The 13,241-nt window shown below is 49.8% G+C and overlaps 1 protein-coding gene across 5 annotated transcripts in view; it reads right to left on the bottom strand.

The window, feature by feature from the left end:
- The window catches only part of DBF4B (DBF4B-CDC7 kinase regulatory subunit), a 28,920-nt gene that overhangs the window by 9,303 nt on the left and 6,376 nt on the right, over positions 1-13,241 (bottom strand). For all 5 annotated transcript variants that reach the window (XM_075059593.1, XM_075059594.1, XM_032806573.2 and 2 more), the window contains 3 exons: positions 9,773-9,809; positions 7,703-7,748; positions 4,294-4,410 (listed from right to left, as the gene is read on the bottom strand). In XM_075059593.1, coding sequence (XP_074915694.1) covers positions 4,294-4,410; positions 7,703-7,748; positions 9,773-9,809 — 200 coding nt within the window. The remainder of the gene's footprint in view (positions 1-4,293; positions 4,411-7,702; positions 7,749-9,772; positions 9,810-13,241) is intronic.

Below are 13,241 nucleotides of genomic sequence, written 5' to 3'. Positions count from 1 at the left end.
CATGACCTGTTCTGTCCTTCCAATATATTTTGTACCCCAGAATGATTGTGTCCCATCGATTGCTCTCAGTCCACCAGGTTTCTGTGATGCCTATTATATCAATATCCTCCTTTATCACAAGGCACTCTAGTTCACCCAGCTTATTATTCTAGCATTTGTGTACAAGGACTTTAAAAAACTTGTCCCTGTTTATTTGTCTGCCCTTTTCTGATGTGCCAGATTCTTTGTGTGACTGTTTATTATCTGATCCGGCCATTACATTATCCTCTTCCGTCCTCTGTTCCTGACTATAACCTGGAGATTCCCTATCATTAGACTCTCCCCTAAGAGAAGTCTGTGTCCGATCCACATGCTCCTCTGCAGCAGTCAGCTTCCCACCCCCATCTCCTAGTTTAAAAACTGCTCTACAACCTTTTTAATGCTTAGTGCCAGCAGTCTGGTTCCACTTTGGTTTAAGTGGAGCCCATCTCTCCTGTATAGGCTCTCCCTATCCCCAAAGTTTCCCAGTTCCCAATGAATGTAAACCCCTCCTCTCTACACCATCGTCTCATCCACGCATTGAGACTCTGAAGCTCTGCCTGCCTACCTACCTGGCCCTGCGCGTGGAACTGGGAGCATTTCTGAGAATGCCACCATAGAGGTCCTGGATTTCAGTCTCTTCCTTAGCAGCCTAAATTTGGCTTCTAGGACGTCTCTCCTACCCTTCCCTATGTTATTGGTACCTACATGTACCACGACCACTGGCTCCTCCCCAGCACTACACAAGTCTGTCTAGATGCCTCAGGACATCAGCAACCTTCGCAGCAGGCAGGCAAGTCACCATATGGTTCTCCCAGTCATCACAAACCCAGCTATCTATGTTTCTAATGATCGAATCTCCCATTACTGACACCTGCCTTTTCCTAGCAACTGGAGTTCCCTCCCCCAGAGAGGTAACCTCAGTGCAAAAGGCAACCCCAGTACCATCTGGAAGGAGGGTCCCAACTATGGGAAGGTTTCCCTCTGCTCCCACTGACTGCTCTGCTTCCCTGAGCCTTTCTTCCTCCTCAACAGCACGGGGGCTGTCCGAGTGGAGGTGGGACAATTCTACAGTGTCCTGGAAAGCCTCATTAACATACCTCTCTTAGCTCCTCCAGTTCCACCACTCTGGCCTCCAAAGTCCGTACGTGGTCTCTTGAGGGCCAGGAGCTCCTTGCACTGACTGCACACATACGACACCTGCCCACAAGGCAGGTAATCATACATGCTACACTCAGTGCAATAAACTGGATAGCCCCCACTCTGCTGCTGGGCTTCTGCCTGCATTGTCTCCTAGTAAATGAAAGGGTGGTTTAAAGAAAGGGGTTTTGGAATATGGTTTGGATTATAGGTTTTAAGTGGCCTACAGGGGAACAGGTAGGACCAACAAAGGACCCCCCCCTTCCCTTCCCACTCCCCTTCTAAACTCCCTTGCAAAACTCCGTTAGGAAGCTCCCTGGTCGCTTGTGCGCAGCTTTATAAAGCCCTGGCCTGAGTTATGCCCCGCCCACTGATTAAGGCTCAGCCAATTACCAGAGGCTTCGAGCTCTCAAACCTTCCTTTGAAGCTCACAGCCTCCAACTGCCAACCACAGCACAGGGTCCTTCAAACAACTAAACAAACAGACTGACAAACACAAGCTCAGCACACAGCAAGTAACCCCCAAACACAAACACACACACACACACACTCTACAGACAGTCACTTACCCCACAGATGCTGTATTTGCTCTTCCTTCATCTGGAAAACTCCCTTGCAAAACTCCCTGTTAACAGCCCCTGTTCTTGTTATGTCTGCATGCGATAGTTATGGAGAGTCATGGAATCAGAATGTGTGTGAACCAGAGGTGTGCCAGGATCTGTCTCAAACACAGGGATGAGAGTCTCCTTTACATACCTCCACCCAGCTGACAAGGGGCAGAGGCAAACTTCACACTGATGAGAGAGAAGAGGGCAGCATGGCATCTATTCCCAGCAGGAGACAGATGCTTGGCCTGGGTTTCACCTTTTCCAGAGGAATCTACTGCAAAGGCTCCCTGGGCTATAAAGACAGGGGCTGAACCTCCAATGATTAGCAGCTGAATCAGCTGCTAGTGTACAACATTACTCTACTACAAGACTATTGAATGAGGCCTTTTTGACAGCTAATGGCTGGTGATCAATATCACTGAACGGGCTGTATTAACACCGGATGAGGAATTATGGATACTCACTGGTACTAGGATGTACAGTCTGCCCAGACAGGAGGTGATGTCACAGCCTTCTACCTGCCTCCTATGTACATTAAGCACAGAGGAATCAAACAATGGAAGCCGCTTTTATAGAACTCAAAGGGGGATGGGAAGGCCACAGGAAGGGAAGAACAGCAGATCATCCTGCTTCTTGAAACAAGGTCATTGACCTAAGCAAGGACTGAAGCCACCATTGGCATCCATCATCACTAGACAAACAAGAGGCTCGAGTCCTTGCAAGCTGGGAGTAGGGGGGTGGGTTGGCACGTGAAGTCACTGGAACTGAATAGAGTTGAGAAGTTGTCTTAGGTGAAAGACCTTCGCCCAAGCAGACAAGGGATGCCAGCACCCTGTACCTTTGTGAACTTCAGCCACGGCGGGGAAAGATGACTGGTGAGAGAAACCATCTTGAAAGCCTCTATCCTGCTAGATTAAGTTTTAGGCCTTGAGAAGCATATTTCATTGTGTTTTACTTGCAACTCTTTCTACCTTCATTATTTAAACTTATTAACAAAATATACATAGGATTAAGTGAAATCAAGTACATTTCATTTTTATGACAAACTCAGTGCCATATTTAAAGGGAAAGGTGAACTTACGCCCAGTTAATAAGCTGTGGTGCGCTTATATCGTGAAAGGAACAAACGAACCATATTCTGTCTCTGAATGGTCCAAGTGAGGGGAGGCTGTAGCAGAGCACGTGGTTTGGGAACATTTGAGACTGGGAGTGTGTTGGGGTCACCCTGCAGGTAGTAACCCAGGCTGATGCCGTGGACAGGCTGCTGACCCAGCACACAAACACTCAGGACATGCACTGTCTGTGAGCTACACCAGCAAAACAGGTTCCAGGGCAGACAGTGAGAACACTGCGTCCTGCAGTGTGACACTGACCCCTGCAGGTGACCAGCTGGCTCCCTGAAGCATGGATTTATAGGAACACACACACACACAGAGGAAGTGGCCCAAGGGCTGCTGCCTCAGTCAAATGGGTCCAGCTCTCTTAGAACTAAATACATTGTTTGTCCCAACAGCTCCTGCAGGGGAGGCTGTTCCAGAATCTCACCGTTCTGCTGGTTAGAAGCCTTGTTTCCAGCCTGAATATGTTCACAGCTAGTTTGTCCTCATTTCTTCTTGTGCCAACATTGTCCTTCAGCTTCAACAGCTGAATGTACATCTCCAATGTAATCAGAGACGAATCATGACCCACCTGAGCCCTCTTGCTAGGCTAAACAAGCCAATCCCCTCTCATAAGGTCAGCTGTCCATTCCCCTGGTCATCCTAGTGGCTCCTCTCTGCACTTGTTCTGGTCTGAATTCACCCTTCAAGAACTAGGTGACCAGTGTTCCAGATGAGGTCTCCTCAGTGCCTTATACCATGGCACTGCTCAGCCCAATGAGAAAGGAGGTAGAGGAAGGATGGGGGAGGGATTAAGAGTTCAGTTTTAGCCATGTTGAGCTGGAGCAGATGGCTTGACACCCATGAGGAGGAGAGAGAGGGAGGCTGACAGGAGACAGGGCTGGTGCAGAGAGGAAAGTCCATGTGTTGTCAGCAAAGCTGAGCTGGTTTGTGGCTGAGATTAGCTAGAGATAAGTGCAGGAGGAGATGAGAAGGGGACCCTGGACAGTCCTGTGGACCCTCCCCCCTCCCCCAGAAAGCTGGCAGAGGAGCAGCAGCAACAAGCCCCAGAGTGTTCAGGAGTCATATGAGGGCTGCAGCTGGGTCACACAGACTCACTTAACGCCCCGCCCCAGAGGAGTCTTTGTGAAACACAGGCTCTGGCACAAGCCATCGGCACAGCAAGGTTTGGGGATGGTGAGGCCACCTGCCAGCCAGGGGCCCTCTTCAGCCAGTTGTCTGACCTGGAACAGTCACGGCTCAGATTAGCTCTGATCAGCTGAGCCGTGGAACAAAGCCGCTCAGGAGAGTCTCTTGCCCCAAGCAAAGGAGCCGGGAGTTTCTGGTAACCACAGGGCATCTGGGATGCCAATGGCTCCAAGGCAGCAGTGGGGCTGTAACAGCCATGCGCCCTTGCTGCTTGCACCTACCTGACTCTGCAGGAGCTTGACGGGGTTTTGAGAGGCTCAAATGGACTGGATCTGTTTGGTGCCAGGAAGTTCAGGTCAGGAAAGCTCTTGAATTGGTGATGGAAGGGCCGGAATTTCCTGCAAGAACCATCGGTGTCAGACATTAGGCATGGCCATGACCCATTCTGGCCCAGTTCTCACTTACTTGGGCTAGTGCAGGATTCCTTACACCACCGCCCTGAGTCTTCATCCAAGCACAGGGGCTTGGTCCCCCATCCCCTCCAGCTTGGGGCTTCCACTTCCCAATGTATATGAAATTAATAGGCTGGTGTGAAAAACGAACAAAAGGAAGTATTTCTTCACACAATGCAGTCACCCTGTAGATCTTCTTGCCAGAGGATGTTGCGAAGACTATAAACAGGGTTCAAAAAAGAACTAGATAAATTCATGGAGGATAGGTCCATCAATGGCTGTTAGCCCAGATGGGCAGGGATGGTGTCTCTAGCCTCTGTTTGCCAGAAGCTGGGAATGGGCAACAGGGGATGGATCACTTGGTGATTCCCTGTTCTGTTCATTCCCTCTGGGACACCTGGCATTGGCCACTGTTGGAAGACAGGACACTGGGCTAGATGGACCTTTGGGCTGACCCAGTATGGCCATTCTATGTTCTTGTTTCCCTTGTGGGATTCAGATGAGAGTGGAGCCCTGGGGTAGTTTTAGGATTCAGCATGTTTACATCAGGCCTTGATTTGGCCCAGAGACTCTTCCTTGGGAGACTGCTGGGGCAGGCAGCTTCCTACAGAGCCCTCAAGTCCCCCTGCTTGCTCAGAGAAGGTGGGCTGAGCTGCAGGCTGAGGGCTCAGCTCCAGAGAGCTGTGCTTACTCCCAGGGCAGCTCCAGGCTCTTCCCCCATTTCACCAGCTCCCTCACTTCCATACTCATGGACAAATCCAGCCTTTGCTTCCATGAAGGGCCCCCTTGACTGCAACATGAGCAGCACTGGACAATTCATTTCTCCCTCGGGGCAGAAAGCAGCTGCATAGGAGGGGCACCACCACTGGTGGAAGCCACAGGGCAGATGTTTGCTGGCTAGCCCCGAAGGACGCTGGTAATTCTGTGACCATCCTGCATCTCATGGCTTCAGCTGGTGCTATCACAGGTGGAGGTGCGCCAGCGGGCAGCTATGTACTTGATTTTTCCAAGTGTAGGACAAGGCCTTTAGGACAGTGAATCCCAAGGCAGCCTTCTCCCTGCACCCTCCCAGCCCATGTGGGAAACCAGACTGGGCCCAGAGTACAGGACGCAATCAGCAGTTTGTGAAGATCTTTCAGGGACATTGTCTCAGCTAGAAATGCCTGTTACCAGCATAGGAGATTAAGCAGATAGCACTGAGAGACCTAGCACTCCTCTCACGCCTGAGCTTGGATTGCATTACACCCCAAGCTGGGGACATTAGAAACTGGTGCTGGCTATTATCTGTGTTGCGGAGGAACCGATGGGTCGTCATGGACCTGGCCCCACTGTGCTAGGGCCTGCATAAACACAGAACCAAGATGGCTCCTGGCCCAAGAAGCTCACATTTGCTGTCAACCCATTTCACTCTTATGCTCTCACCCAGCATTAGGGTGGAGCTTCTTGCACTGCATGGAAGGTTCTACCCCAAACCTGCTGATACTTGAGAATCCACCCTTATGCTCTTTGTGCTTTGTTACATATCACTCCCGGACCTAACAGCTGGTCCTGCAGCTGCTTGGTAGTGCCCCTTCAGACCTTTACTTCAAAGGGTACTTGGCCCTCTAGTTCTGGATGCTGTGGTTTCCCACGCCTCTCTAATGCAGTGGTTTTCAAACTGTGGGTTTAAACCCAGTATGGGGTCATGGAATGGAAGGCACTGGGTCGCGGTGGCTCTGTCAGCACCCCCGACTGGGCCGTTAAGAGTCCCTTTGACGGTGCTGCCTGGCTAAGGCAGGCTAGTCCCCTACCTGTTCTGACACCGCGCTGTGCCCAGAAGCAGCCAGCAGCAGGCCCAGCTCCTAGGCTGGGGGTGGGGTGGGGCACCCCATGGGGCTCTGCAGCCTGCCCCGAGCATTGTCTCCACACTCCTGGCCAATGGGAGCCAAGGATGCAGTGCCTATGGGCAAGAGCTGCACGGAGCTTCTTGCATGCCTCTGCTTAGGAGCCAGACCTGCAGCATGGTCCACGGTGTCAGGACAGGTGGGAAGCCTGCCTCTGCACCCCAGTTGTGCTGTGGACTGGGAGCTGCTGGAGATAAGCCTGAGCCCCAATCCCCTGCCCCAGCCTTAAGCCCCCCCTCAAATCCAGAGACCCCTCCTGCACCCCAAATCCCCAAGCCCAGGGCCCTGACCCCCCTCCTGCACCTCAACTCTCCACTCTGGGCCCCACCACAACCCTCTCCCCCAGCCTTGAGCCCTTCCCACACCCCAAAGCCCTCATCCCCAGCTCCACTGGGTTGTGAGCATCAATTTTCTTCAACCAGGTTGCCAGAAAACCAAAGTTTGAAAACCACTGCTCTAAAGGATTGTATTACTTAGCTGTACAATGAGCCACACCCTAGAAACTGCTGCTGTCTACTAGGAAAAGTACATCATAAACATCACAGGCCTGTAACATTTGCTACTTCCCAGGGCTCATCACATCTGTCACTACAGGGACAAAGGCAGCGCAGCAAGTGGCAGGAATCTGTTTCCTGTGGCTTGGAAGGCGGCAATTCTGTAAGTTACTTTGATAGCACATGTAAGAACGGCCGTACCGGGTCAGAGCAAAGGTCCATCTAGCCCAGTATCTGTCTGCTGACAGTGGCCAATGTCAGGTTCACTCCCTCTGGGGCACCTAACAGGTAATGATCAAGTGATCTCTCTCCTGCTATCCAGCTCCATCCTCTGACAAACAAACAGAGGCTAGGGACACCATTCCTTACCCATCCTGGCTAATGGCCATTAATGGACTTGACTTCACCATGAATGTATCCAGTTCTCTCTTAAATGCACACAGAGGCCCAGAGATCAGAGCCCATTGTGGTGTCTGTGTTCAGCAGCCAGGCCCGGCCCACAGAGTTTACAATCTACCTACACTTGGTGAAGGACACACAAGAACTGCAGCCCAGAGCGATGAAGGGGCTTGTCCAAGGTCACACAGGAATCTGGTTGAGCTGGAAATGGAGCCTAGGCCTCTGCCCAGTACTGCCACCCCCTGGTGCACACAGGGTATCCTAGGCTACCACCGCACTTACCCTTCTTCCCCAGGGCTAGAAGTGCAGCCGCAACTCACTTGTCAATGAGGGGCTCGGAGGATTACAAGGGTAAGAGGGGAGGGAACATCTGCTACAGGGACTCCTCCCAGCCCTTCAGCCAAGAGTGCAAAGTTTGGCCACAAAGTTAAAAGAAGGGTTAGACTGAAATGGCTCACTCACCTGCTCTGGTCCTCAATCTTCAGAAACGGGGGCTTCAGTCTTCCCACTAGAAGGAGAATTTTGTAGTTAGCGGCAGCCTGGGCAGGCATTCCCTCCCCCCCTGCAATGCACATCCCATCCCATCCCCCAAACCCTGGCTACACAGAACTGGACTTCAAAATCTAAAGTTTGTTTGCCACCCCCAATATTTATAATGCTTCTGGATGCTAAGAAATCCTGAAACAAGACTCAAGATCCGTTTGCCAGAGTCGCTAAGGATGTGGATATTTCAATGGACAACTTGCATGGCAGATAGCCATTTAGAAGGCAAAACATACAATCCATGTTCAGAATCTTGGTGGGGATAGTTAAGTCTAGCGAAGATTTAATAGACAGCTGAGAGACAGCGAAGAGTTAAAAGCTGTTGCAGATGAGCAAGCAAAGGTAGTTGGTTCTGTTTAAGGGCCCAAGCTGTGGTCAGGCCCAGAACCACAGCGTAGCAGTTGTCAGAATGCACTCCACGCCAGGTGTGCGCTGGTGGGGAGCAGTAGCTGACCTCAACCTCAGCAGGGTGTCAGAATACACACATCCTCTTATGGGGCATCAGGTTGATTATTCCCACAAGTAGGATTTCGGGCTGTGCCTTTCTGATACGTGGGCAGCACAAGGCAAGTAACCTGGTGTGTCCCAAGCTGTGCCAAGGTGCTCGGTGTTGCACTTCAGGAGGAGGAGGAGGATTTGGCCGACTGAGAAAGCATAGGAGCAGCTCCAAGTACTTTTGGAGTGTCAATTGCACCAAGGCCACAAAGGAGACTAGAGTCTGATTCTTTATGATGGGCCCAGGCCTGAGAGGTGGGTACCCCCCCACAGCATTGGGAGATCGAGAACATCAAGTCTGACCACCCCTGCTGGGGCTGGGGTGCCCAAGAGGCCTCGGAGCAGGTTTGAGCCAAGACTTATCCAGGACGTTGAGTCACTGAAGCAAAATAGCTGTTCAAGCACAAGGCTGAGATTGTTCCAAAAGTGCTGAACACCCAGCAGCTACATGGGAAGTCAGACCACTTATTTAGGGACCTGAAATGAGACTAGAAGCACATTTGGTGCCCACGAGTGGCCTGGTTTTAACAGTGACAAACCTTGCCCCCAACGGTTCAGCTTTCAATCTTCACACTAGCTCTCAGTCACTGGAGGTTCTTCCAGGCCAGACAAGACTGAAGTCCTGTCAGCAGGAAATAGGGTTTCCTAGAGCTCTCCAGCCATCTGTCCCATTATATAGGTGCAAGAGGCACAGGACTATTGTCTCCCCCAGCTCTGGAGGTCACCTTTTAAAAAAGCCTGCCTTTGAGGTTTAAGAGTCAGACTTGACTTCAGCCTGAATGCTTTTAAGGCAGCAAAGGCTCCTCTGAATGCTCCCTTTCCAACAGGGTGAGGCAGGGTGAAGACCACATGCTTCCAGGCCAACCCATGAGTAAAGCAGCATCACTGAAGTACAGCCACACCATTGGTGCTGTGGTCTACACAACAGATCCCAACGGTGCAGTAGCGAGCCAAGTACGTAGAATATCCCCCTCAACTGCATGTTAAGGCATGGTCAGTCCTACATCGGCATCACAGTGGCATATGGCAGCCTTCTGCTAACAGAAGTGAGTGGGATGTGGGGAACATGTTCTCCTCTCTGGAGGAGGTGTTATTCAAGACTTCATGTCACAGCCAACAGTGGATTCAGAGAATGAAGCCCCAGTAGCTCAGTTCTTACCATGACTCACAATTCTAGAAGCCCTGCTGTAAAGCACAGAGGAGAGAAGGTAAGTGGACAAATGATTTTAGACAAGATCCCGCCTGAATGCAAGAGCATAAAGCCAGCCACACAGGAAGCATCCTAGCTACACTTTCAAAATGCTGCACAAGCTTTAAAGCACTACAAGGAGAGCCCGGCAAGAGTTTTCTGTCTGAGCTTGGACAGCAAATGGCTTTGATGGAACAGAAGTTTTTGCAAGAACAAGTTGTTTTGCTGAAACATCACAGTGAGGTGTTTTCACAAAATCTCCCAGCCAGCTCCACACCAGCTGAGAGCAAAGCTTCTGTACTGACCTTTAAGGACTCCTGGCCCCACTGAGAAACACTTCACCTAGGCAGAAAGACAGACAGCATTTAGGATGGGGGCCAGCCATAGACAAGACTAGCAGCACACTGATTCCAGAGCAGTGGGGGGGGAGATGGCAGCACAGGGCATGCTCATCCTTAGGGCAGTCCACAGCTGCTGTGACACAGGAGTTATTGTCTCCTAGTGCTCAGCAGATCAGACTTGGTTTGCGTAGCTCAGCACTGCCTAGATCATACGACTGGCCCTTCCTAAAGCAAGGCAGCCTCACCCGGCCTCCACCCCAGCACAAGCCTGCTGGCAGACTGACCATCTACCGCATTGTGATTTGACCTCCCTTGCAAGTCAGTTGGAGAAAGCTGGAGTTTTCCCCTGTAAGTTGGTTGGAATCCAGGCCTGTTGTAGGTTGAGACTGCAGCCGGTCATTCAGCCTAGCACTAGGCCTGGGCTGCACCTGAAGTATTTCAGCTTGGGTGTGCTTTTTAAAGCCAATCTAGTTATACCAGTAAAAACACCAGCATGGATTCAGTTATACTGAGCTAGAGGTGCCTCCTCTTCCTGCATAGAAAGAGGACTTTTCTACCAGTATACCTACATCCCCACTAGACTGGGTTATACTGGTTTAACTATACCAAGAGCATTAGAGTTTCAGGCCAGAACCATCAGATCATCTAGTCTGACCACCCCCACCCTCTAGACACACCTGTATTGAGCCCAATTACTCCTCAGGCTAAAGATTTCAGTCCTCAGGAGACTAACAGTTGCATGCCACAGGCAGAGAATTAATCAGGTGACCTGCTTAGATGATCAGGTATGTGACCCACACTGCACAGGAAGGTGGAACCCCTTCCCCTCACCAAGATCTCTGCCAGTCTGACCTTGGGGCACATTCCTTCCCAACCCCAAAGCTAGCGATCAGTGAGATCCATAACATATGAACAGGAGTCACCAGCCAGGCAATGGAGGAGAAATTCTTCGCACCATCTCAGAGCACTGACCCACCCTGTCCAATGTCTCATGACCAGCTGTGGCCAATCACTACTGCTTCAGAGGCAGATGAAAAAATCCAGAATACCTCTGGCCAACTGCGCCCTGGGAAACGGATTCCTTCCTGACCTCAGCAGGCAACCTGCTTAAGCCCTGAAATGTGAGATTTGATAATAATCAATCAATGTCATCCTACTCATCTGAGAGTGTTTGGAACACGCAGAGGCCAATGTCAAGGCAGTGCAGAGCTTCCTGTTCCCCCCATAGTCCATGAAGGAAGAGGATGAACAGGGGTTCAGAAATTCACAGATTCCAAGGCCAGAAAGGGCCACCATGACCACAAAACAGCCTCACACACCGGCTGCAGCATTGCTCCCAGAGCAGGATTAAAGCATGTTGCAGAAAGATTCTAATCTCACTTTAGAGACTCCAAGTGAGGGTGAGTCTACCACCTCCCTGGTGGAGTTGCTCTAATGTTCACTCACCCCCAGTACTGGCAAACTGCCTCTTACATCAAGGAGGAATTTGTCCAACTTGACCTTCCAGCCACTGGGTCCTGTTCTGCATTTGGCGGTGGAGTTGAAAAGCCCCTCATGATCAGAGATCTTGTCCATGTGTCAGTGCCTAGGCACAGTGAGGAACTCACCCTTCAGCTTTCACTTCAGGAAAATGAATAGAGTGAGTTAAGCCTCAAACCACAAGGCTTCTTTTCCAGCACCTGGAACACGTGAGGCCCCTTTGAACTCTCTCCAGAATAGCCTCATCTTTGAGGTGTGGACACCAGAACTAAACAGTGTTTAGAGCTGTCTTACCAATGCCATACAATCCTAGTAATGCAGGTCTGGAAGGGATCTAGAGGGGATCATCCAGTCCCATGCTAAGGTAGGATTAAGTCAGTCCAGACCATCCCTGACAGGTGTGTATCTAACCAGTTCTAGAAGAGAAAAACAAAACCATCACTTCCCTACTTCTACCTGATATTCCTTTTTGCCACACTTTACACAGATCATGTTGAGGGACATCTACAAGCACTAAGTCCTTTTGAGTCACTACTTCCCCCCAAAACAGCCTTCCATCCTGTATGTACAACCTGGATTCTTGGTTCCCAGATGTATTACCTTACATTTGGCTGTATTGAAATGCATTTTGTTGGATTCTGATCATTAACAGTGTCCTTTCCTCATTACTTACTGCTCCAATCTTTGGGTCATCTGTAACATTACCAAAGACTTTTTGTCGCCTAGAACATTTATGGAAACTAAACTTGGTTTTGTTGCGCTTACAAGATTGGTTGAAAGAGGTAATAGTGTTGATGTAACAGACTTCTGTAAGGCCTTTGGCTTGGTACTGCATGATACTTTGATTAAAAACTAGATATAAAATTAACATGGCATACACTAAATGGATTAAAATTGGCTAACTAAACAGAATCATCCTCCCGGAGGTGCATTTCTAGTGGGGTCCTGCAGGGATCAGTCCTTGGCCCTACGCTATTTAACAATTTTTATGTTTTCTACCAGATCATTGATAAGTCACTGATAAAGTTTGCAGATGAGAAAAATTGGGAGTGGTAAATAATGATGAGGGCAGGTTACTGATTCAGCATGATCTGGATCATTTGCTAAGCTGCATACAAACAATGTGTGGTTTTTAATATGGCTAAACAAAGCATACATCTAGGAACAAAGAACGTAGGTCATACTTACCCAGTGGGAGCCTGTCCTGGGAAGATGCGATTAAAGATTTGGGGGTCATGGTGGATAGTCAGCTGAACATGAGCTCCAGGGGGATGCTGTGGCCAAAAGGGCTAATCCTTAGATGCATAAACAGGGGAATCTCTATTAGGAGAGAAGTTATTTTACTTCTATTTGGCATTGGTGCAACCGTGGCCGGAATAGTGCATCCAGTTCTAGTGTCTGCAATTCAAGAAGGATGCTGATAAGTCGGGGAGGATTCGGAGAAGAGCCACAAGACTAAAGGATTAGAAAACCTGACTTGCACTGAAAGACTCGAGAAGCTCAAATCAATTCATCTTAAAGAGGTCAATGGGAGCAGACTGTGTAATTACCTACCCAGCAACAAATATTTAATAACGGGCTCTTCCATCTAGCAGAGAAAGGTGCAACACCACCCAGTGGCTGGAAGCTGAATCTAAACAATTCAGACTAGAACTAAGGCACACATTTTTAACTGTGAAAGTAACCAATCATTCGAACAGTTTACCTAGAGTTGTGGTGGATGCTCCATTCCTGACAATTGTTAAATTCAGACTGGATGTTTTCTAGAAGATCTGCTCTAGGGATTATTTGGGGAAAGTTCTGTGGCCTGTTTACACAGGTGGTCAGACAAGACCACCACAAAGATCCCTTCTGGCCTTGGAATCTAGGAATTGTTGATAAAAATACTGATCGGTCCTGGACAAAAACCAGAGCAGGCATTGACCTTGTATGTTCAGACAAGGCCTGAAGTGAC

The sequence above is a fragment of the Chelonoidis abingdonii genome, chromosome 21 (genome assembly GCF_003597395.2).
Source record: "Chelonoidis abingdonii isolate Lonesome George chromosome 21, CheloAbing_2.0, whole genome shotgun sequence".
In the NCBI taxonomy this organism is placed as follows: domain Eukaryota; kingdom Metazoa; phylum Chordata; order Testudines; family Testudinidae; genus Chelonoidis; species Chelonoidis abingdonii.
The sequence above is the reverse complement of the archived record's forward strand: the minus strand, read 5'-3'. Positions and strand labels throughout refer to the sequence as shown.